This window comes from Pseudochaenichthys georgianus, chromosome 7 (genome assembly GCF_902827115.2).
Source record: "Pseudochaenichthys georgianus chromosome 7, fPseGeo1.2, whole genome shotgun sequence".
Classification (NCBI taxonomy): Eukaryota; Metazoa; Chordata; class Actinopteri; order Perciformes; family Channichthyidae; genus Pseudochaenichthys; species Pseudochaenichthys georgianus.
In genome coordinates this window covers 6,324,418-6,350,530 of record NC_047509.1, presented here as the reverse complement: position 1 = coordinate 6,350,530, position 26,113 = coordinate 6,324,418, and the positions used below count along the sequence as shown (strand labels likewise).

The following is a 26,113-nucleotide window of genomic DNA, read 5'->3' as shown; positions in this document are numbered from 1 at the left end:
ACATTAAATAGATTTTCACAGCTTGCAAAGCAGTACAAACAAGCAGATCTGACACCATAGTGTATTAGAGGTGTGAATCTGACTGTTGGGAGCATCTCTGAAAAGAAGAAACTGAAGCCATTGTGGGTGTTTGCTTATTCATTGCTTAAGATAATAACACACCAGAGAGTGTAAAATATAAAAATGTAAATATGTTGCCGAAAAAATGCACATTATTTTGTGTCTTTTATGATCAATATTGCAAACAATCACAGAATAAAAGTGACCTGAATATCTGCACAACAAAAAAACGGACCATGAGGTTTACTTTCTGCTTTGACCTGTACATTTAAAGGGTTATTTGATGGTGTTACAATACAAAGACAAAGGACTGAATGTCATAACAGGCTCAAAAGATATGAGATTATTGAACACGTTGTATTCATTCAAATGAGACGGAACGTGACGTCAGCGTTCCACTCATTCTCATGCAGAGGGTTGAGCATCTGGTGCGTTCAAGTACTGTCGGAAATATTACAACTTCAACAAATTGAATGCAAAACAGCACGATTTTTGCTATGATCAATGGTGAAAAGTAACAAAGACATACAATCGTGAGCTACTTCTACTCTATTTAATTGAAAACATGTTGCTTTATATGTACTTTATACCACTAAATGTTTGATTTCTCTACTAAATGTATTTGACATCTGTACTTCAAAGATCATATAATGAAATGTTGTCAAACTAGTTAAATTACCCTTTTACCTCAATCTTCTACAACATAAAATGCTGTTTACATCATAACATTAGCAAAAATCATATCAAAGTATATGTATAAAGGAAGTTAATAGAGCCGTATTGTTTCCAGCTATAACATGACATTGATGCATGAATGCGTCGTTATATAATACAATAATTGAAATTGTAAAAGTGGCTTAAAAGTAGCATGAAATTGAAATACTCAGGTAAAGTCCAAGTACCTTCCAATTATACTTAGGAATTTACTTGAGTATGTGTAACATTTCGCCTTTAGTTGGAACCACTTTAAAGGAGCCCTATTAAGCTCATTTTCAGGTTCACATTTGAAGGGAAATTTGAGATTTTAGTCATAAGAAATTATTTATATTTTATAGAAATAAACTCAAGTGTGTGGTAGAGAAACTCCGTCTGGAGGGAACGCAGGGATGTTTGCCTTTGCAGACCATTTACATTCACAAAAACCTATAACACACGACAGGAAAGGCTTTATAAGTCCCCTTTAATTACTTAACATACAGTAAAGTAGTTGTATGTATTAGTCGAGACCCTAAGGTGAGGGGTCATGAGATGATTCATTGGGAAGGAAAGAAGAAAAGCACAGTACTCCTACAAACATATGTCATCAGATGTTGAACTAGTGTCCAATAATATGTCTAAATATTTAAGTAAGTAAGTTAACATTTAAGACTTTGCCGACCGTTTACATGCACACAAACCTGTATAACATACTACAGGAAAGGGACAACGACACAAAGCATAATAGTGCCCTTATAAACAATAAATAAAAGCAAAAATATACATATATATGTCAATATTCCAATTACTTGTATATAGATTATTCTGAACAATTTCTATTATATTCTATTCTATTTTATTTAATTGCACGATTATCTGTTTTATTGTGTTGCACTGTTGGAGGAGCCTGTGACCTAAGATGTTCGTTATCTACACACTGCAGCTATGCACAACTGACAATAAAAGCCTTGAACCTCCTTGAACCTTGAAATGTCATGTTACAGGCAACAACTACAACTCGGACGTGGCAGCTTATAAATCCGAGGTTAGCAGGAGTCCATGAAGGCCGCACAGGGTCCAGTGCTGGTGCTCCAGCTCTGGCTCTTCAGAGAGAGACTGATCCGCAACAGGAGCACTAACAGGCGGGAGGATCGCATCGCTGTATCGGATACTAAACATCTCTACTTTCCTCAACACCCGGGACATGAAACCCACATTGTAACCGTGTTAAACCCTCACCATCCAGCCCAAGATGACGGTAGATTTTGAAGAATGCATTAAGGATTCCCCCCGGTTTAGGTAAGGGCAAAACTCTGAATCCACGTTTTAACTGTTGGACGCAACCAGTGATTCCCATGCAAGACTGTGGTGCGATTTTCTAGTATATTCACACTATTTATCCGAGACATTTGAAGCAAGTGCATTTTCTTTGTTTTGCATTCGTCTTCTCTCTTATGTTGCATTTTGGATTTAAATCTCAGTGGGATTTGTATACATTGATCCGATAAATGGTGTCCGGATCACAATTTTGGAACAGTCAGAAGGATTTGTTATTTCTCAGCCTCCATGTCAGTCATTGCTTGCATGATGATGAGCAATGCTTGTCACATGGGGACAGCATGAAATCAGAGTCTGTTCAGTCTCACATTGTGTTGAGTTTTCTTTGCTTTTCCTCTTGTGTTGCTATAGCTTTTTTTGATCCCTGTGCATTTGACAGTTAAAATAGTGTCAAGTAGGTTATATCATTGCAGCCTACTTAAAAAAACATAGTCCCAATCCAGAATAATTAAAGCTATGGATGGAGATGATTCCGTGAATTGTTTTCTCCTTATAAAAGATCTCCTGACCAAAGGATGCAGTTCAAACTACTAGAGCTGCAAGTAATGCTTTTTGTTCCGTTATTGATTAATCAGGTAATTATCTTGTCTATTAAATACAGTTTTAACCCTCCAAAATATCCTGTTTAATTGCACATAAAACAAGAAAAGCATCAATGTAGGAGCTGAGAATAGGACTTGGGTCTATGAGATCACCTAAACGATGATTTGGGAATCACTTTTCTGTCATCGACTAATTAATTGATGTATCAGCTCTGGTTTAAACGGTGTCACTAATCATTGCATCAGAGGGAAGTGAAGGTTATCCCACACAGCCTGCACCAAAGCCCCGACCGCTGTGCAGCAAATGTTACATAAATAAGGCAGGACTTTTCTACACCCACATCTAAACCTGGTCCTCTGCTCCCACCGAGTCAAGAGGGGAAGACCTGAGGACTCGGAGTCTGAAGAAGTGACTTTACTGAAGTATAAAGTGAGCAGGAATACCACGATGTAAACATATTCGCTTTATTTATATGAGAAAACCAGTAGAAAGTCCTTAGAGATGTGCCGCCCCTTATCACTTACTATGTCACTATATTTTGGAAGTAAAGGAGGAGGAAACAAAGGAGTCCAATGGAGGTGTTTCAGGCGGGGAGTGCGCGGATGTAACACGGGGATTTTAGCCTTTGCAGACCGTTTACATGCACTAAAACCTATAGAACACACTACAGGAAAGAGAAAAGCATAATAGAGGTCCTTCAAGCTAGTTGAGCAAGTTTCAACTACTTTATAGAATCGGTAGTTTTGTGTAGTAGTTGAGCCCCAAATAAAGGGTCATAGGTTGGTCTGAGGGGTCATGAGACGATACATGGGGGATGAAAGAAGAGAAAACAGTACTCTTGGGGTGACATTGGGTTTTGAGTTAACAAAGGAAACCAACAACTCATCTGAAACATGACAAGCAGCCTCCTCTAGACAATGTGTTATAGTAAGGGGCTTACGGTACATTCAACTATGCGTTCTATTGTATAACCTCATGCTATGTCTTTATCGTAAATCTGGAAAGTAACTACACCTGTCAAATGAAAACAGTTCAACATGTGCTCCAGACATTTTGAAGAGTAGAAGTATGGCATAAAATAATAAAATAGAGTAAGTATACCCAAAAATGATACTCAAGTACGTGTGCGTGTGCGTGTGTGTGTGTGTGATAAAATCTGCTCCCAAATAAATCAAAGACTTCCAGACTTGGCAGCAGCTCCTTAATGACGGCCATCTGGGCTGCAGAAAGGCCCTTCTCAGGAAGTGCTGAGTGCACTAACCTTCTCCTCCTGTGTTTCATATGCTAAGCAGCGAGGCTACTGGCTGCAGAATAACCCACCTCATTATATAAAGCTCTGAGGCGCCTCACTGTTTCCTTTTCCCCCCTGAATGGGTCGATAAAGTTATCTCTTATCACTCTGAAGCTGTGCATGTGGAATGAAACAACTGTACCCTTCCTCCCTGGCGTTACAGATGCTTTTCATACGCTCCGTGTTCGGCACTTTATGTTTCTTTTATCTGCTGCCCAGGCTGTTTAAATGACTAGAAGAGGCGCTGAAAGAGATTAAGTACACGCATGTTCTTGCAGCCAATGAAGCCTGTAACTGTGTTTTTTCATGGAGCATTCAAATGCTTTCCTTTGTGTGGCTAAAAGCAGCGCTGTGTTGCGTTATGTAACGTCCCTGGAGGTGGATGACTGGAAGGAAGCGGCAGGCCCAGATTACAGGAAAAATGTTGCCTTTCTCTGTGACATGACACTCTGCTTCCCACACGTGTGAAACCATACAGGAACTGATTTCCTGCACATCTTTGTACTATTATCTCATGTTTCAGGCGTATCCATTCGTTGGCTCCAGTTTCAATGATTTAGCGGTTACTCTGACCAGATAAAAAGTTGACAGTAAGGTTCTTCTTCTCTCCCTTTAATTCGGATGTTTAAGCACTTGATAAATAATGTTCAGATCTCTTGACCAAACTGTGTGTATTCTGTGTTTACTCTCTATGGATACTACGTCCCAGACAGATGTGAGATTGCAGGCACTGATGCGCTCCACATCTGTTTTTGAGAAAGTGGTCTGTGATGATTACACGGCCGCAGGAACTCAAGTGTTTGTGTTTGCTCCGGCTCAACAGTGGCAACACGCAACGTTTGAGCTGTTTTCTCCCCACTGACATGTTAATTTGAGGTCGCACTCACACACTGCTGCAGGATAATGTTGAGGCATAGAAATTAGGGATATGCGCGATAAGTGGACTAGTTGTATAAACGTTGCTTCCCTCGCTGGGCAGTTCTAGAAATAATAATTTGGCTAAACATAATGTACACATTTTTGTTTCATATTGACATTTTCTCCGTTGTTTCTGTGGATCTGAGCTAAACAGCCGGAGTCACTACCACCCACCAAGTTCTCCCAGCCCTTTGTGTTTCTGAAATAAAGCAGCTGAGTTTAGTCGCCTAGTTCTCTCCTGATCGCCTGCATTACTGAAACTAGCTGCCTTGCTAGCCAACTGGCTAACACTTATGCTACAGCTAGCGATCTAGGCCTTCTAATGGCGCATTTCCACTACAGCGCGGTTTAAGCGTGCCGTGCCCGGCCCGTTTTTGGTTGCGTTTCCACTAGGCGTAGTTCCGGCTAGCGGGTACTTTTTCACAGTTTTTCTGGCTCTCCAAAATCGAGGTTCTTTCCGGGCCAACAACCGGGCTGAGTATGCTAAACTAGAGAGAGAATTGCTGGCAACTACAACAAAATGAACATATTTGACCGTGATTTAATTGTAATACACGTTTCAAAATGATGCCGAAGTAACAACATACTGATACCGGTTAGTAAAAACCATGAATTAATGCTTTGACAAGTCTGCAGACAGACGGCAGGCGGAAACCCTTTTAAAATACTTGTTTTCTGAATGGAGATCGGCTAAGCTCTGACCGTCCACACTCACAACAACGGCCTACAGACATAAATAAACCAGCGACTGTATTCGCCATGACACAGACAGTCTGTGGTTTGTACTTGTTTAACTTTTGTCTAGTTTCTGAACAGATATGAAGTGATATGAGTGCTAAGAGCTAACGGCTGATGTTGGTTTTGTGTTTCGCATTGAAGATGACGTCACGGCTCCGCCTACACTGCGTTACTATAGTTACTACCCCAGTTCCTAAACTGTAATGGAAACGCAGCATAAAGTGAGCCTGGCCTAACGAGGCCTAGCCATACCGTACTAAGCCGTGCGAGGCCCTGCAGTGGAAATGTGCCATTACAGTCAAGTCAACTTCTATTATGCTTTTTGGGGTTTACACTGTAGTGTGTTGAACATTGGACTCCTTTGTTTACTTCAGTAAAAAAGTGACCTCACTAAGTAAAGCGTGCGTGCGCTTCTATTGGCTAGCGCTCCAACACATTGTACGTGATCGTGGGACATCGTGGTTGACCAATCACAACAGAGCCGTCCAGCTAACCAATCAGAGCAGACTGGGCTCTGGTTTCAGACAGAGGGTGAAAAGAGGTGCTGCAGCACAGGCAGTATGAGAACAATAAAGAGCTTTTTGAACATTAAAGCATGGAGACATGTCACAGTGACACTACATACTGATATGAACCTGAAAATGTGCAGAATGGGAGAAAGAGTCGATTTTCAGACATTTTTTAAAGACTTTTTAAGGTAAGAAAAAACATTTTTAACCAAACATTATAACGTGCTTGGAGGCAGAGCTTAGGAAATAGTATTACAGTATCAGCAAAATGTACTTAAAATATCATAAGCACTTACACACTCTTTAAAGTTAGGACTTTCATTACATAATTTTCTAATTGTCTCTGCTAATTCAGGCATCAAAAAGCAATGTTGGGCTTTAGGATGAGGATGTTTTATGACCACGGATCCTGAACCACTATGAATGCTTCTTCTGTTTATGCTTAACTTGAGGGGATATTTCATTGCCGCCCTTTTTTTGCTATTTGGCGGGGTATTCAGCATCTCTGCCGTCCCTTCATGCGTCCACACAGTCCTCCAGCAGAATATAACTATTGTCCAGAGAGCTTCTCCTGCTTCCGCTGAGAGACAGACTCTTTTCTCTGGCTCTGAAAAGGCCTGGGGCGTCCATGATCCTTCCCTCTCCCTGTGAACAGCTGGGGGGGGGGGGGGGGGAACCGAGGTTTGTCATTAAGTCACGGGGCAGAGTCTGGGAATCCAAGTTCAATGACCTGTCGGCAGCGTCTGTGAGAGAGTGACGGGAAGCATGGATGGATTCACGACACAAAGTCAGATGACAGGGTGAGGGAGGGGTGTATGTCGAATTCCACGAGCTGTGAAGGAATGCAAAGTAGCTTAGGGTCATTTCTAGCTCTGTGAGAGATGAATTAAATACGCCTGATTAGTCTGAATAGAAGACACGAATAATACCTTTTTATTTAGAGTCGATTAATTGAATGTGAAGCATAAATGAATGCAAAGGATAACGACGTTAAGGTTGGATGATGTATGGTAAAACAAAATGGGTTAGTTGAGCTTTATTACAGTACACGTTTAGAGACAACAAAATGCAGCTATTCTGATATTGGGATAGTCCGTAGTAACATGGATGTGTGAAATCGTGAAATTGATATTAAATGCATGGGAGCTGAATCCATTTTAAATCACAAAAAAGTCTTTATAAATTCGTTTTTTTTAAACAACACAATTCATCAATTGGTTAAGGAAACAATTGGCATGTTAATCTATATGAAATAAGCCTTAAGTTGCAGCTCTAAAAATGGATGATTCCACAAAATGTAAATAGATGATAAGACTAGGTCTGCAACTAAATACTTTATTTGTATCGATTAAAGTTTTAATTGGTTATTGGTTAACCATTTGATTTAAAAAAAGTGAAAAAAACCCCCAGAAAAGATAACTTCAATATCTTTCATTGTACAACAGACCTTGCAATACCCCACACATTCAGTTTATCACCACATCAAGTGCAGCTTGAATAAGTTCATTTAAGTACATTATTTGCTACGTATTCTTACATTAAAAGACTTTGGAAGTAACAACATTTTAACACTAAGACTGTATTTTAGTTTTGTCATAAATGCTATTTCTTATCACTGTTAACAACAAGTTTCCATGTTCAGTATCCAAATGTAAAAAACAAAAGCTCTGATTGCTGGTTTACCCAATTTAATTTCATCACACTGCTTATAAGTTGAGTTAATTTCTGTATCCTTGAGTATCCTTGAGTGACCTGAAAAGTAATTTGCCTCGATTATTTTAAATATATTTCAAGATGCATTTCCGTCTGGTTCTCTCTCTGTGGGAAAAGGAAATTAATTTATCGAGGGATTACATTGGCTTCATGACTTCATATTTAATACATGTTACCGAGAGGAAGGCCCAGATTTCATATCGGAGTCTGTTCATAAATAAGAATCCATCACAACAACGAGGCATGTTGAATTCATCATGGCACCACAGCATCCAAAGTGGTGCAGATAAAGCTGGAGTTCAATTTTAAAGCTCCGGGTTCATCTCAGTTCAGGAGGGACGTTTGGGAGCTGGGGAAAACAATTGCATCTGTTGTCAGTAAACGCATCACCAAAGAATGTTTTATTTGCTCGTTTAAAGAGTCATTACATAGAAAACCGCCCTTTTTGATCTTGTTATTGGTGCCTTTTGTTTTCTGTTCAATTAAAGGATGCTGGAAACAACTTACTTCAACAATAATATTCGTTGTATTTGAGCAGTAAACTGAAAGCAGTAGAGGCTTAACGTCTAAATGTCTGTATATTTATGGCAAGTAATCGCAATATTCAACATCTTCTGCTTTATTTCAGACTGATCTCCTTCAGTCAGTGGGCCTCTTTTCTTCAATACAAATGTAATATTCTTTGTTTTAATATATTGCTTTTTTGTGGTATATATGCCTGTTTATAAAATACAGGATTGTACATCGGATGAAGCCAAAGTCACATCATCCTTTTTGGAGCTGACACATTTCCATCCAGTTTCTTTCCCCAACCAAATCCTCCTTTTCTTCGGGTTGTTGCTCATGTTCAGCTCATACTTGCCAACCCTCCCGATTTCCCTGCCCTCTCCCGGTTTCCTCCCGGGGTCCCGTTTCTCCCGATTTCTGACAAAATCAGATTTACTCTGTTTCCACTCGGACTTGTCTTTAATACAGCTACACCATTGTTTGGTTTCCATGAGGGAGGCGTGTGGCGCAGTGGATTGTGTGTTAGTGTTCGCATCAGGGGTCACAGGTTCAAACCCCACTGCAGTCAGCATGTCGTTGTGTCCCTGAGACACTTCACCCCAAATTGCTCCTGTGGGGATTGTCCACAGTGTTGAGTGTGTAAGTCGCTTTGGATAAAAGCGTCTAACAAGTGACCTCATGTGATGTAATGGTAGCGTATCTCTTTAGTAGCGCGCCAACTGAAAGTCTGAGCGGGTGTTCAGCATCACCCTCTGCTCACTCCTTTTCCTGGAGAATACAGGTCCAGCCCACACACATGCTCCATCAAGGATTGTGCTACAGGCAGCACGGCATTGCACTTACAACTACAAGCATGTGTAGATGTTCTTTTCATCTTTTAAAGTCAGTTTCCCCGCTGCGAGGCTCTGGCGCTAACAGTTCTAACGGCTCCGGCGATCGACTAGCAACCCCCCGCGGCGCGTGGTTTTTAATTTCTCCCGATTTCTGTGGTCTCAAGGTTGGCAAGTATGGTTCAGGTTGTGGTGGACGACTAGCTGTGCCTGCTTTAGTTACTTTATAAACACAACCCGAATGATTTTAAGTTCTGGTTTTCTGGGCATGAGGGATGTATCATCATAGCGATATTCAACAGTGTTATCGCGTATTCCCCTCACATGGAGCGGCTCGAGCTGGAGGAGGTTTCTGGAAGATCTGCTTCTCCAGCTGCATGGAGCTGGAAGGGATTTATTCTGCGAGGTGTTGTTGCTTCTGCTCTATTTCAGACTGACCTCTTTCCATCTTGAATGCGTGTCAGTGGTCCTTCTGTTCAGCCAGCGGTGATCCTCACAACCAGGCTGTGACTCCGGCCAGTTATGGGTGAGGAGGGGACGCAGCCATATTATAATAAAACAACAATTTGCAGACATCTAGCTGGTCTCCTTTTGCATCCATCTTCTCATGCAGCTGATATTTTAATTATTTATAGACAAGGATGTTCAGTTATATATCTGGCTGCACAATTTGGCTGACAGGATTCATGATATTGGATGGATTTTAAATCATAATTCTCATTGTCATAGTTTTTTATAGAATTGAATTAGAATAGAATTGGCAGGGATGAAACCATCTTTAATGGTCACAGAGCACACACAGTGAAATGTGTTCTCTGCTTTTAACCCATCCTCGTACCAGGAGTCGAGTACTAGGAGCAGTGGGCAGCTATTGTACAGCGCCCGGGGAGCAATGGGGGAAGGGGGGTGTCCGGTGCCTTGCTTGAGGGCACCGGACACTGGGCAGGAGGTGAACTGGGACCTCTCCAAGTAGCAGTCCACACTCCATATTTTAGGTCTGGTCTGGGATTTGAACCGGCCACCCTACAGCTCCCAGCGCCTACTGACTGAGCCACTGCCGGACATCTGTTCCAGACAAATATGGGTTTAATAAGTCTGTTCTGTTTGTAGGTCGGGATATCTCCACAATAGTTCATTCATAAATGGTATTTTCACACGTATTTAACCTTTTTTCAAATGTTGTTCTTCCTGCAGGCTGAACATTGTATTCGTCCATTTTGCGATTTGTATATCATTTATTATTGGGGAGGCCTAATATTTACACCCTAGAAAAATGTGACCATTGGTTACTTCCAAAAATGGTGGCAACAAAGTGACACGTTACACAGTATAATTGAGTCTTAAGGGAAAAAAAACTTGATTAAAAGATATTAAATAAATCGACTAAATAAAAAATAATGACATGTTCATGAAATCAACAGTTAAAATGGGTTGGACTTTCAAAATATCTGCTATAGTTTGATTTATAATTCTCTAGTTGAAATTGATTAACATCAACTAAATATCTGTGGGAAACGTTATTTAGATTGACTGAATATCTAGCTACAAATATTTTCGCTTAAGCCTACTTCCTGTTTCGACCTATTTAACTCTCCGACCCTCACCCCCACCCTTTAGTGTTTGTTCTGCTATTTTAATCTTCACCCATGTGCTTGATTTAATGAGCGAGAGCGGCTCAGTGGGCACTTCTACCTCTTCTATCTCGTTAGAGGCCGCCCGTGAGCGCTGTGCCCCGAGCTAACGCCTGCAGGTAATGAAAGTGACAGGGATTAAATGCGCGGTGTGGAGTTTGACGGTCATGTGGCGCTTCTTTAATCGGGGATTGGCCCACATTCTCCCGCTCAATCCCTTTGGAAACGGCAAGGTGTCGCACCTGGAGGATTAACGTCCAGGTTTGATACCGATGTGACGGACTGCAAACGGATCCAATGATGCATCTTCATCACGGCGCTGTTGCCCTCCCACTGAGAAGGCACACCATTAGTGGGAAAGGCTTTCATCTTTTTATTTGAAATGAGACCAGATGAAGGGCTTTTGCCAGTTGAGGCCTCGAAGCTCACCAGGCTCCAAGCATGTACTGTGGAGAGCAGCTGCACATATATTATTAGTGTTTGAAGGATATATACTACTACTAGTTTATTAATACATGCTAATGCAGTCGAATGCAACAGTGCTGCAATAACCCCCCCTTTAACTGCTGTTGATTCAACTTTATGATTATTTCAGGGGACGTTGCTTAAGGCGCTGTTGAACCTGTATCGCATTTTACACAGAGCTGTTTTCAGACTATCCTCATTGGTAAAAATGGGGTGGACAAAACACTGTTGGAGCAGCCTGTGACCTAAGATTTTCATCGTCATGACTACACTGTAGATGACCAATAAAAGCCTTGAACCTTGATAGAAACAGCTAGGGCTGCTCGATAGGGAAAAAACAACTAATTGCGATTATTTTGGCTGACATTACAATGGTGATTGGACTCAAGATGTCGGATGGTTTTGATCTGTTTTTGCGTAATTGTTCTCATGCTTTTTGTTCTCCGATTGGTTAGCTGGCCGGCTCTGTTGTGATTAGTCAATTGTCCCGCCCCTTAGCCTATCATGTACAATGTGTTAGTCAATAGAAGTGTTACAGAGTGATGTCACTAGACCATTTACATTACATTGCATTGAGCTGACGCTTTTCTCCAAAGCGACTTACAATAAGTGCATTCGACCAAGGAGACCTTGAAGAAAACAGAATCTTATAAGTACATCAGGTTTCATAGAGCCAACACATTTCAAGTGCTACTCAACTGGCTTGTTAGTATATAAGTGCTTTGTTAGTAATTCTATCGCTCGAAGTGGAGTCGAAAGAGATGAGTTTTCAGTCTGCGCTGGAAGGTGTGTAAGCTATCTGCTGTCCTGATGTCAATGGGGAGCTCATTCCACAATTTTGGAGCCAGGATAGCAAACCCACGTGTTTTTGCTGATGGGAACTTGGGACCTCCGTGCGCAGTACATGCACAAAAACGTATTTAAGACACTACACAGGAAAGGGAAAACCCCCCAGAAGCATAACGGGGCCTCTTTAAGACGATCTGTACCAAAGAAAGTCCATAGAATATGATCTCTAGGCCAGGATATCTATAAATCACCATATTCCTTACCTCAGAATGAACATTTACACACTTTTTGCTGGTAATTTACATTATGCCTCATGCGATTTGAATATTCCATTAGCCCATATTTATTGTTTATTAGATTATGAATACATTTAGATGAACTGTGCCGCCTCAGAGACGGCAATGCAGAACGTTATAACCTTCACCAAGGTGAGACTTTGTGCATGACTTGTATCAGACTGTAGTACTTTTAGCCAGATATACCTGGTACACTATAGTGCAACAGACAGCATTTGTACATGTGGTGCAGATAATATATACTGTATGTTTTCCATGTTGAGAAGTACATCTGGCAGTTCTAGGACCCTCCATCAAAGTGAATTTGATCCCCTCCAGATTGTTATATTTGGAAATCAAATGTGTAAAGCTGCTCCAAGCAACCACATATGAAGGCTGAGTGAAAAGCTGGCACACTTTGCTGACAGTTTCTCCTGGAAAACACTCATGCAGAAAGTAGAGCCCCCCCGACCTACATTACTCCATTGTTAACTCCCTAAGTAAAACACATTCAGGAGTAGGGCTGCTCGATTATGGCAAAAATCATAATCTCGATTATTTGGGTCAATAATTGATATCACGATTATTAAAAACGATTATCCATTTACTTTGAAAACATCCATTTAGTGAAAAAATAAATTGAACCGTATGTTTTTAACAGTTGATTACCCTGAACTTTAAGTATAATTCAACTGAAAAAAAATAAAAAAATAATCGTTTTATTTCGATTACGTTGTTTTCATGATCGTTGCAAGCCAAAAACGTAATTGCGATTAAAATATGATTAATTGAGCAGCCCTATTCAGTAGTTTACTCTAAATTGTTGAAAATACATATATCTTCAATTAAAGACGTAGCAGAACACGAGGTCCCTGAACATTTGTATTAATGCGTGGTTTTGAATTGTGCCTTTTTATTCTATATCCAGGAAGTTAATAGATGATTTGTGTAAATGCAGATTATGTCCTGGTGAATTGCTTTGGGGTGCAGAGATGATGTCATCCCTGAGTCCTTTGTGCTGAAGGAGGAGAGGGGATCGCCACATGAGCCCTGGCTGTCCCTCTCATTTAATTTTTGTGAATAGCAAGACGTTTCACACACTGCACACACAAAGAGCTTTATAAAGCATGGAGCCGCATGCTGAACGCTGCTAATCTGCTTCTGTCGGACATCCTGAGAGCTGACAAAGACCTCCATCAGTCAGCGAGCAACCGGCAAGTGTGTGAACAGTTTATTAAGTGGGATAAAAATCTCATAGCCAGACTTAGCTCAATTGCTTTCGTCTTTTTTTTCCAAATAAGCCATCCGGTGTTGCCACAGGTTGCAGACATTGAATCAGCACTATGGCAACATCCTGAGCCCCTGAAATGATGAACGTGTTGTACTGAATTTGCATTAGTATTCCCATCACAAACCACGTTGAATGAGCCCAGCGATGACTAATGCGAGGCAGGGGAGTCAGAAAACGAGCCAGTCTCACACACACTGGAAAAACACAGCAGATTTTTAACGCTGATAATTCAAGCCTGTTGGTCGTGGTCCACAGCGCGGCATTTGTTTTCCCTAGCAGATTGGATTATGGTAATGGAGAGGGAACATCTGATCTCAATTCTGCACGGCCGTGGATATCCGATGTCTGTCGCTGTTTGGAAAAGAAAATCCACTTTTCCACGTTAATATGTGAGAGAAGGACTGCCAGTTTGCCCCAGAGACGAACCTGATCATATGTTTCGTCACGGCAGAGAACATCTTGAAACATGAGAAAAATGTTGGAAATGTGTGTGTCAGAGCAACAACAGGTGGTAGGAATCAATCACATTAGGATTAGTATCATCTGTGCTCTTTCAACCTTTTCCGACCCCTACTCAACCCGAGTGCACAGAGGGCATCCGGTTATTAAATGCGCGATAATTCTGAGTTGATATTAATAGTCTGACAAATGTTCCTGGTGGATTATCCATACCGTTAAGCAGAGATGTAATAATAATAAGTCCTTACATTTAATATAGCGCTTTTCCAGATTCTCAAAGCGCTTTATAAGTACACAGTACACACACATCATACATGTAACGGTCATGGACTGTGGACAGTACCCACAGGAGCAAATTCGGGTGAAGTGTCTTGCCCAAGGACACAACGGCCTGGCGCAGTGGTGGCGGGTTTCGAACTGCACATGTACTGCAAGAAAGGCCTGTTGTTCCATGTTGTTATGCTAGGCTAAGCTAACGGTTTTCTTGCTGTAACGTGGCAGAATGAAAAGGGAATTTTAGAAGTGGTGCAGTGATGATTTATTGTTGTAGGCCTACCCGGAAGTAAGCATTGCAAAGGACTCCCTCGACAAAAAGCAATGGGATTTTCCTGCAGAAAATAAGATCTTCGACAAACACACATTTATAATTCTCCACACATTTTGTTCACCAGTCGGCTGAAGTCAAAAGCTATAAAGTAACTACATCACGGTTACATGGCTGCACATCATCATCACCACCGCTAAGCCAAAGGTGGCTAATGTTCCGCGTGATGACATTTAGTCACTTGTTAGCAGCCGATGTTTTTCGGACAGAAGCTTCGGACATTCACCAGTGCGTATTTACTGATGTATTTTATGCTGTGGACGTGGACATCTCTTAGGCTTGTGTTAACCACAGACCTGTGTCGTTTCTGGATCACTATTGCACAGGAAGTAAATGGAAAGACTCAATAAGAAGCACATTTCCTTACGTGTCTGCTACGAATCATGAATGTAAGGAAAGGAAAAAGGAGATTTGAGAGGAAATAACAAGAGTTTTTGTTCTCATTCAAAGGCTGAGCTCAACACAAACAGCTAACTGCCTATATGTCTCCACATTAAGTACATGTGCTGCATCTAAACCAACTGCTGAAGCACATTTAGCCGAACACCCAGTCTCCTCTAATGCTGTGAAAAAGGCCAATACGCTCCTTTCCAGAAAACTGTTGCTTTAAGAGTTTGACATGTGTCCTTGTTAACGAGAGCGTGACCTAGAAACATTTCACAGACGCTCAAGCTTCTAAAATCTGATTGATCACAATCAGATGTTCTAGTTAGCGGTGCACGGTGTTTGGCCCGGACCGTATTTCACCGAGCGCTTGGCATTCGAGATGGAGGACTAATTGGAAAATACGCAATTTCCTCAGCAGCTCTCGGCCTCTCTATCTCTCCGCTGTGTTGTTACGACTTCGCTGGAGGAGATTTTCCCTCCAGCGTCTCTCAGTGTGACAGCGACTGTGCGTCTGTGCGTCAGCAGATCCACAGACACAATGACCTGGACTTGCTCTTACCGCCACACTCTTGAAAGATAGCCTGACACAAGTGGAACAAAGAGAGTTATGACTAACGGATTTCACGGTTTAATGTCATGTCTCTATGACATTTCTCCCCTGATGATGAGTCTGCGAGGAAATCCATGATGTCAGGTGGGGGGGGGGGGATTGGTTGGGTAGTTTCCAGGTGTATCAACATCGGCTACATGTTTATCACCCCGTGGATCAGGAAACGGGAGAAAAGAGACGTATTTCAACCACACAGCTGTGCGTTTGTCGTCATCTGGGGAATAAAGAAATGTGTCCCTGTACAAATATTGGAAATGAAGATGAGATAAAGGGAGGAATCAATGCTCTCCACATGCTCTCATAGCTGCGTTTTTGAAATGCTGAATCACACGTGGACAAGCATCTGCTTTTCATTTGTTCCATCCCTCTCACTCACTCGCCGCCTCATACTCTCCCTTCTTTCTCTCCCCCTTTTCCGTCCTCCCTTCCCCTGTGTGCGGGGGCAGACTTCTGGTCGGGGCTGGGCCAGAACCGGGTCTAAGGCACAGGGCAGGAAATGCGTCAGTCCACCTCGAAAAAAATTAAAAGCAGGTTCAGAGGAAAGGGGGAAACCAAGAGGAGGTGATGTGTGCTGCTGACTGTGTTCTGACAACCTGAGTCACGATATTCATCCCTCAAAACTACTTCAATACAACTTAAAAGCACACAATGCGGCACAAGAGGATTATTTAGTTGGATATTTCTGTAGGACACAATTATAAGTGAAGAAGTGACACCACTTTTAGAAAGTTGTATAAGTGAAGAAATGGGTTGTTTCCTGGTTCCTAATTAGTGGAATAAAAAAGTGTTTTTAGCAAAGCTGAAATGATCAATACAACATTTATTGACAAATGTCTTGCACCCATTTTCTTAAATATGATGAATTATTTGTATATGATTGCAAGCTGAGACATTTGTGTCGAGCTGCCACAATTAAAATCACTAAGTTTATTGACAGAAAATGTTGCTATAAAACAATTGTGTTAAATCAAATCGGTTACATTTCAAGCAGTAAATAATTTGGTAGTGTGAGAATATGCTACTTTTCCTCAGTAGATTTTATCTTAATATCTTTGGAGTCAGGGTTTTGATTTAAAGACGTCGTCTCTGGCACAGTCTACAATCGTGACAGACATGTTGTTTATTCATTTAATGATTAACTGAAAAGTTGATTTATTGTTAGGAAAATAATGGTTAGTCTCCCCAGATGTGAGCCGTATTCTTTGGTCCTTGTCAACATTAGCTAAACATACACATCAGCCTGAATTCTCGTTCTCACTGTTCTGTGTAGTGTTTGTCCCTTGATAGTGTGGTTTTGGGCGAAAGATACCAATGAGCCGTGACTGGATTTCTCCTCACAAATCTGTATAATTCCTTTCTTTTCTTTTCTCACCGAGTCTGGCTGAGCTGTTACTCTCCAGAGAGTCATTTTCACCGCCATGTTTCTGCATTGTTAACTGAGGTTCGGGCAGCTATCCCAAGCTTCACTTCTCCTGCATTGTGTTTTGCCCATGAAGTGTTCCTGGGTTTGTATTTCTCTCACGCTGTTCGAGGAAAAAGTAGCAAGAAATTGGCCCGGATCGTCTTCGTAACTTCATTTCCAGTCCCATTACAGGTGAAGCAATAACAATTTTGATGTCCCATAGTTTCCAGTATCCTCTCTGGTTTGTTCTGCTTCCTCACTGATAGTGTCAGGGTTAGCTTGTTTAGCTTTCAGGGCCAAAGAGGGATGGGGAGGGGTTGCAGGTCACAGAAGCCAAAGGGTGATGCCAGGGGTGTGTTTCTGACCTCAGACCAGAGGAAACACCTGGGGGAAACCAAGCAGGAAGTGACATCTCTCCTGTTGTCTTTGACTGTCTCTGAGTCAGCTGATTTGACCCTATGACGTTGACATGATGTCCGAATAAGCACCATCTCCACATGCTTACATCAACCGTACATCTGTAGCGTTTCCAAACATAATCAGGCTTGGGGAGTGACATACATATATATACACATATCTACAGAAGAAAGGACATCAACCACAAACAATGCTCAATATAAAATGTTATAGTTAAGTTAAACTGTTCTACAAAAGACCAATATACTACAGCACTTCACGTGGAAGCAGCTTGAGCTGTTGTATTTTTTTGCTAGCCATCTCTGGAGCTTTCAGACAGGAAAGCGCTGAATGCTTCACACGTCTGGTATGTCTTTCTAGTGCAAGCCAAGCTGCTTGTTTAGCCCACAAAAATGCTGGGAAGACTCCCAGCTCAGCCCCACCACATCACGCCCGTGTTTGTAGGGATTTTTACAGAGGGAATGTGGCTATTTCACTAACATGTCAGGATGTTACACTGGATTAGTTTATTGGGATGAGAGTTTTGTTCTATTTGCTGGTTTCTTTCCGGGTATTCTGCCAAGAGAAAGGCAGCGAGGAGCTTCACGTCTGTAGGCTTTATTGTCTTCCTGCCGTCAATGAAATACATTGTCCAGGCCGGTTCTCACAGCCCAGGCCTCCTCTGGATCCTCCCTGTGTGCGTTCCCTCTTACGGCCCAAATATCTTCTTTGACATGTCTGCGTGTTGCAGTCATGTCCGACCACCCTGGGTTAATATAAACCTCTCATATCCTGACCTTTCTCCGGCCTTTTTCCCCCGTTTACCCGCACCGATAAACAGCATCCCAACTCTTACAATACTATTGTGTATCCAACACATCCTCTAGCATCCAGAGTAATAATAAACACAAGATTTGAGACTATCCATTCAAGTCTGTTTCCCCTGAGCACAGGAAGCGCCACATACTCATCCAATTATTGGCCGAGGAGTGGTGTTAACGTGTTAGTTAGTTAGTGGTGTTGTGCTGACGGGGTTAATCTGTGTCACATTTCCTCTACATGACCATCTTTGTAGGCTCTCTGACTGAAGTGCCATTTCCCCATGGGCTGTGGTGGCCTAATGGTGCAGCACCCCCCAACTCTCCCACTATAGCTAATGGCATTGCATTATGCATGGCGAGGCGACTACACCCAGCTGGTTTGTCAAAAAGCCCAATTGATATTAAAGACCTTTATCCATGTATTTTTCCTTAATGTTTATTTTATTAGCTTTTCTTTTTTAATGCTTAATGTCTTTCATTTTTTTTTTTTTGTAAAGCACTTTGAATTGCCTTGCGTTGAAAAGTGCTATATAAATAAACTTGCCTTGCCTTCTCCCTGCTGTTTGCCAGATTTAACAATCGTGCAGTGATCAGACTTTTTAACCTGGGGTCATCTCAGTTTGGATTGATTCAAAGCTCCAATTGCAACTAAGAAATGATATGGCACTTCAACCAAAGATCTGATTGGCTTTTGAAAGACTCATAGGAGTTTCGGGTTGGTTGAATTGGTAATGATGTTCTTAGCCCGGCTAGAATCCAAGTTAAGTTGGTTAGGGTTAGTTATCTCGGTAACTATTGGATGCAAGGACTTTCTTGTTCTCCAATCAATGAGTCCCACTGATCCCCTGATTTTTCATCTCGTGCCTGGCACTCTGCATTTGACTATATTGTTTTATGATAAAATGTCTCGACAACAATCTTGTAAAATACCGTGAAATAGTCCCCAGAGGATGAATCGAAATAACTTTGGTGATATGGCGCGTTCAGGAAATGTAACATTATCACCAAAACCAAATGTGACTTTTTATTATTGTTTTACGCCATAATCAATAAATGAATTAAAAAAAAAAAGGCCGCCAACATCTCAAAATTGAGAAGCTTTAAGCTGAAATATCCTTCAGAATATTTAATTTGGATGTGATATTCGGTCAGGTCGGGTTACAGACTGTTGCATCACACCTGCAGGGCTCCGAGTTCACACAGATGTTTTAGGAGTGAGAGTGAAAGCAGGGACTGTGGTTTCTTCCTGTGTTGATATCAAAGAGGGAGTGGTTGTTTATGGGATTTCCAGAATGACTTCACCGCTGACCCCACAACAACTCAAGGTCGCCAAATTCCCATTCGTTGTCCTTTTTTCTTTTTGTTCCGGCTGCATTCCAGTTCAGCTTCCAAGAACTGAGCTGACAGCAGGAAGTTCAGGAGTAGAGAAGCACGGCTGCCAATTCACTGTAAATACTTTAGGCTGAGATTGACAGTTGCTTTTAGAGAAACGTCTGTCCTGTCCGTGTTCATTGTCTTTTATACACAGTTTATGTTGCTCTTTGTCTGGACTGATTGTCATCACTTGTCATCTCTACAGTCTCCTGGATCCATGGTTGTTTGGTTCATCACAGAATAAGGATATATAAATAACTAATAACGATCCAACCACAAAATACAGAGAGGCTTTCAGGACATAGACGGTCTGAGGCAAACTCAAGGAAGCAACCACATTCATTATGTTATCCTTCAAGACATCCTTTCATTCTCAGATTTGGAAGAGAGCATCGAAATGTTGTGGTCTAGTGCAGTAAGCACAATATTGGAATATTGCATGCTGCAGAGAAGTCCTGCACTACAAAAGATATTCTAAAGATTTAAACAATCCCTATTTTCCCTTTCCTGTAGTGTGTTATATCGGCTTTAGTGCATGTAAACGGTCTGCAAAGGCTACAACCCCTATGTTTCAAACACTCCTTGTTTGGTACAGATCGTGTCATGATCATTTTAATGTCTTTCAGTGCACATTTTAAATAGAGTTTCAAAAATGATCAGTCCCCTAATATTTCAAACATACTTGCTCTATCAGTCAAATAAACCAAATTTAGTAATTTGTTTCCACAATTGTGCAACCTGTAATCTTCAGTTTATTGTCAGTCATACTTATTAACAGGACACCTGACAGAGACGAGATGTCATGACATGTGTCAATGTCTCTATGGCTAAATGTTGTGATGTGCTGCGTACCTGGACTCACATTCAGGTTCAGGTCCGGACTCAAGTACAGAGGTTCAGGTCAGGACCTGAACCCATGGCTTGAGTCAAGTTGTGTGAGTAACTAAAGTGAACTTATTGTGAGCTAATTATCAATTGAAAATAAACTCATAATCAACTCAAATTCAAACTCCTCAGGTTTATTGCGCTCCCTTCCAACTTGTGTCTACATTTCTCTACAAAGTACAAATGTAAAAAAAACACTTTTTGCCACTTAGTCTACAAATGACTTATGACAGCAACTACAGTGAACTACTACAAAGTTCAAACATTTATTTCATTTACCAAACTCAAGTAACCAAACAGTCCCTGAGCTGACTGAGCCTAAATCCCTAAAACGTTGCTGAATGGTAGAGTGTAGAGTAGACTATACGCATTACACTGTTACACACCTACTATACAGTACACACTGTAGTGACTGTTCAGTCAGTGTGGACTGTCTGTACACCATGTCTTTTCTACAACTCTACATGTGTACATTATACAGTACATACTACATACATAGTGATGTACATACATACCATTTTGATACAAATGCCATACATAGTTAACTTAAGCATCTATTATCTATGTCACTCGGACAGTGAGGAGACTGTGGACTGTCAAGACTCAAGACACTATGTCTAAGCCAATCACATCGCTAGCTTCCCTTGACGTCACAAAGATCTCGCGAGCAGTTGCGATATTTTGCGAGACTTCGTGAGTTCAGTAATTTTTTTCGTCTTTTCTCAGCGCAAATTTCTCGATCTATGGAAGGTTTTAGATGGTTTAGAACAAAAAGGAGAATATACGTAAGTGCTAGTTTTTTTGCGAGTCCAAGTACCGGTTCCGGACTTGAACGGAAACTTTTTACAAGTCCAGTATCGGTTCGGCGTACCGGTACGCAGCACTACCCAGGATGTACCACCAATCAAATGCGCTCTAAAAGCTGCGTGTTATAAAGGAAAAAGAGAAACATCAGCAGCCAGTTAAGTGAGGGAGATGTTGCTCTTCAGACACTTTCATACGACTGTCTTCGGTATTGAAATCCATCCAGCAGCCTGACTACAGAGTGAAAGGCGATATTGTGCAGAAGACGTCTGTTCCACAGCTGACCTGTAGTTAAAGCTTTGACATATTGGTGGAAAGGCTGACACAGGAAAAGAAAACGCTCCCAGATCCAGGACGGAAACGTTCTTCCACATTACGGGCATCAGGGCTTTTAATTGTAGACTTCAAGCATGTGCAAAGCAGAAATAATTCCAATTCTTTCAAGCTTATAACTCCGACTCCACTCGGGTCGCGTACCCTTAAACCAGGCTGTCTGAGTCAAAGCTAAAATTAGATAATCCAGATGTTTTACCATTGGTCTGCTGCGCAAAGTCCCTGAGCCAGACAGAGTTATAAATGGAAATAACATCACTTTCCTTATTTTAGACATTTTTGGACGACTTCAATGAGATAAAAAGCATCAGTGTTTGTCATGATGGCATATTCTGTGCTTTAAATAGCATTTTAAATCACATGAGTTTGCTTTATTTCAAATGATGTGGATGTCTTGTCGGTGGTTGAGGAAGTATTTAGACGTATTAAGTAAAAGTACCCCACTGTAAATGCTCCTTTACGTAAATGTCTTGCAGTGCTAATGGTGTTTACTACATGTTTTTAAGTATGAAATATGAAATGTACAAGTGCTCTGTGTAGAAAAATGTCCCCTCTGGCTGTTATACAATTATTAATTACATCAAAAGGTCATTATTGCATTAATGTCAAAGCAGGATTTGACTGCTATAGTTGGTTGAAGTTAGTGTATCCATTTTTTTATTCAAACTGCAACTAGTTATTATTTTCAATTATGTTAAGGGTTAATTTACTTTAAATAATGACCCAAAGTGTTTGTTTTGTCAAACCTTTATCTACCTAAATTAAAATTAAATAACTGAAAGGAAATGCTGCAAATGTTTACATTGGAGTAGCTGGAAACATGAATTGTATAGCATTATCAAAATATTACAAAAATAATCAACAAATCGTTTTTGTTTTAAGTAAAAAGTGTTAGGGTAGTTTTAATTTGTATACCTGTACATCATATTTTATACATTCTAAGTATCTTTTGAGCATTCTCCCTGAGCAGTAGAAGTAGAAAGTGCCATATAAAAAGTACTTCTGTACATCTGTATGGTGTTTTAGCAGATCTGTTGGCACTAACTGATTCAAATTTGAATGTCAACTGACAAGATTTGAAAAAGAGCGGGAAAAGCGTCTTCAGCTGTTGAAGTTGGTCAGCAGCAGCCTGTCTCTCTGAAGGGAACCGGGTGAGACAAGCTGAGTGTGTTTTTCTTTTGGCACGTTAACCCACTTCTGAGCTGCTGAGCCTGTAGTGTGAGGAGGGGGAGTTCAGGGGGAGTGGAGGGCAGCTGCTCCTCCTGCAGGGCCGGGTCGCTCACAGTGTCTCTGAGGGGTCAGGAGTCAGGATCTACTCTGTGTGCACAAGGTGTGAAAGCGCTGCTAGTGCATTCACTTTTCCAGACGAATAAGGTGCTGAAAAATATGATTTGCCAATATCTCAGACCAATAGAGTGGTGCAGGAACGAGTCCTAAAACCTGGAAGTGAGTTAGCATTTGACCACTTCCGGTTCCCTCGTCTCAGTCAACGGTTTTTTGGACATTTGGAAAATAGCTGGAAATAAAGTCTGCGGTTGACACAAATTTAAGAGACGGATCGCGTTTTGTTCTACGACATTAAATCCATCAGCAGTGACCCTGGTGATTTCTGAAGAGTTAGCGTGTCTGAAAAACGATGGTTGTTACCAAGTGGCTGAAGAGGACTACAGAAGTCGTCGAGGACGTTGTACGTCAATACACCGAACACGTAAACACTCCCGCTAAGTTTATTTGCCCTGTTCTGCTTGAAAGCCAGTACCTGTGCTCTTGCAAACTGTTAAAACAAACGCTTCAACTTGTAAAATGTTGAGTCTATTTTTTAATATCGATCTTAAGTTGGCGTGGCGGTGAAGTCGTGCGACCCTGCTGTACTCGGCTGTAGTTCGTTTATAGCATAACGTTAGCATTTAGCTTCTGGTGATTAGATTTATGATTCGAACAGTATAAAAGTAGGGTAGACGTGTGGAGATTATCCGCCTGAACAAAACGTGCATTTCTCAAACAGGTTCGTTTTCCACTGATCTTATTTTATCAATATTCAAAATCCTATGGAGAAATCCCATCGCTTTTTTGTCGAGGGAACCAACGCGCAGCTTACTTCCGGGTCGGCCTCCAATAATACGTCATCACTGCACCACTCTCTTGTGGCCCTGTTATTATATATCATATGTTTTTTTCAAGTCATGTGGCTCCTATGATATGATTTAGGGTCTTCTCTGACCACAGCTACATAACACCAATCAGGAAAACCAGCACTAAATTGTGTTTTTGATTTATTTGTTGACGTTTTAATTCACATTGGTTCTTTAGGCGGTTAAAGTGTCTAGAATCTGTATTATGAGTTATATTTCAAATTAGAAAATGATGGGGGGATTTGTAATTTCTGGCATAGGACTGGTCACATACACAGTATACAAATATACTCACTGGTATTAATCAATAAGTCATGTTGGTATAAGCGTTGGTCTTTAAACACTCATTAGTTATTTGCATTATGTTCGTGGCTTTGTTGGATTACGCCAACACCAAAGGTTGTTTTTAGAGTTTTGGGGTTTGCTTTCGGAGAGGACGGGCTGCTGCTTTTTCTGTCAGGATTTATGTGCTGTGGCTTTCATCGTGCAAAGAAGCAAAACACAGCCAACCAGAGTAGGAAAGGGAGGGATGGAGGAAGAGGATGATGAAGAGGAAGGATCAGACAGGCAAAAGTTCACCCACAGACGGCAGACTGGTCATAAGCAGCTCAACCTGCCGCCAGACCAGATAGCTCCTTCAGTTAGAGAAGCATCAGGAGTGTTGATTTTGGGAGACGTCGTGCAGGTCAGCCAAGTTCCCCTTTTCCTCTTCTGTCAATCTCTGGCTATGTTTTCCCTTTCGTTCTTTCCCGTCCAGACATCTCTAGATGTTCTGATGTTGCAGTCGTGCCGATTCTGTACGTTTCATCATCCGACCCCACTTAAAGCTCTGGGAAATTCCTTACAGAGAAAACATGGCAGCCTGATGTTTTCACAATTGCATAGTAATCCGAAATCCTTTATTCGTCCCTCAACAGGGAAGTTTACGTTGTTACAGTAAAGGGTATAGTACAGATGAAGACAACATAAAAGAGTCGACTAACATATTAAATAAAGAGGCAAGCACATAATAAAGAAATACAAATGAAATCAGTCCACAGTAAGTACACTTTTAAAAGTAATGAAGTAGTAAAATAGTCAAAATTATGTATTGCACAATATTATTTATGCAGTATCAAGTAATGTATACAAAAGTAGCAGCCAGTAATAGCAATAGTAAAATACTGCACAAGTGTAATGGCAAAACAGTGGTCCATAGTCCATATTGATCTGTTGGTGGTCTAGCAACACAATGCTTTCGTGTTTGATGGACTGACCCTGTTGAGGCTGTCTTTGTGAAGAATGTCTGTGGTCCCATTACTGGAGAGACTTGGCTGCCTTTAGGCACTAAGGGTAAACGTGGCTGACCAGGAATAACAGCAGCAGTGTGACACTTGCCTTCACACTCTGAGAATAGGAGGAAAAACAATATATCACCATCCATTTTACTCAAGCCGAGTGATGATGGTGGCTGTTCTCGAAAATACATTTAATTCTTGCTCGAGTGAAGTTATCTATGGCTACATCTGTGTTTTCCTATCGAGCTCTGGGCACATTTATTACCTTGCTATGAAAACATGAACTCTGATATGCGGCTTCAATTTCCAATTTCCAAAATCACCTTACGATACAGTCGGTGAACGTCTGCTGCTCTGACCTGAATTTACTCTGAGTGCCTAAGAAAATTGCTGCTGGAAATATTAATCATGTATCTATTTTGAGACACCGCCTCTAATCTAATTTGCATTTCAGAGGCTTCTCGTCGCATGCAAAAACAAAGCTGCAGAATTTGTTTAATGGAGTTAATTTGAACACCCCTGCATTATTCTATTTGAATGCCTTTGTGGTTTTTCTGTATGTCTGAGTCTCGTATAATTGGAGTGCTGTTGGGCAACTTGTCCTGCAGATAGACATAGCTGTCCATGAGTTTGTGTCCTTGTCAGTGATGTATGTCGTGAGAGGGAGTTCATGTGCTTTCCTGCTAAAATAGACAGAGTTTTTTTGGGCTCCTTCACGTGGACGAGCTGGCAGTTGTGTGTTGATGTAGTTGCTGTTTCACGGAGAGCCTTCAGGGCGGTGAGGGGTTGGCTTTCATCCTGGCAGATTTAGATGACACTCTGTAGTATTCAAAGCAGTGATGGAAAGCAGATTTCATTTTGGGCGGATTCAAATGGACGGTGAAATAATTACGTTTTTTTTGTACTCCTACAAATTTGATTTGTCGGTACTGTTTTTGCAACCAGCTACGTTTAGAAAATCTTCTCAATCATGATGTATAACTGTTTTTTGTAGACGTTTGTGACGGTCAATGTTTTATAGACCAAAGAATTGAT

General features: G+C 41.2%; 1 protein-coding gene across 1 annotated transcript in view; it reads left to right on the top strand.

Annotated features, from left to right (window-relative positions):
* Positions 1 to 1,847: 1,847 nt before the first annotated feature.
* LOC117449209 (arf-GAP with coiled-coil, ANK repeat and PH domain-containing protein 3-like) overlaps positions 1,848 to 26,113 on the top strand; it is a 93,359-nt gene continuing 69,093 nt past the window's right edge. The window contains exon 1 of the mRNA XM_034086691.1: positions 1,848 to 2,055. Coding sequence (XP_033942582.1) covers positions 2,009 to 2,055 — 47 coding nt within the window. The 5' untranslated portion in view covers positions 1,848 to 2,008. The remainder of the gene's footprint in view (positions 2,056 to 26,113) is intronic.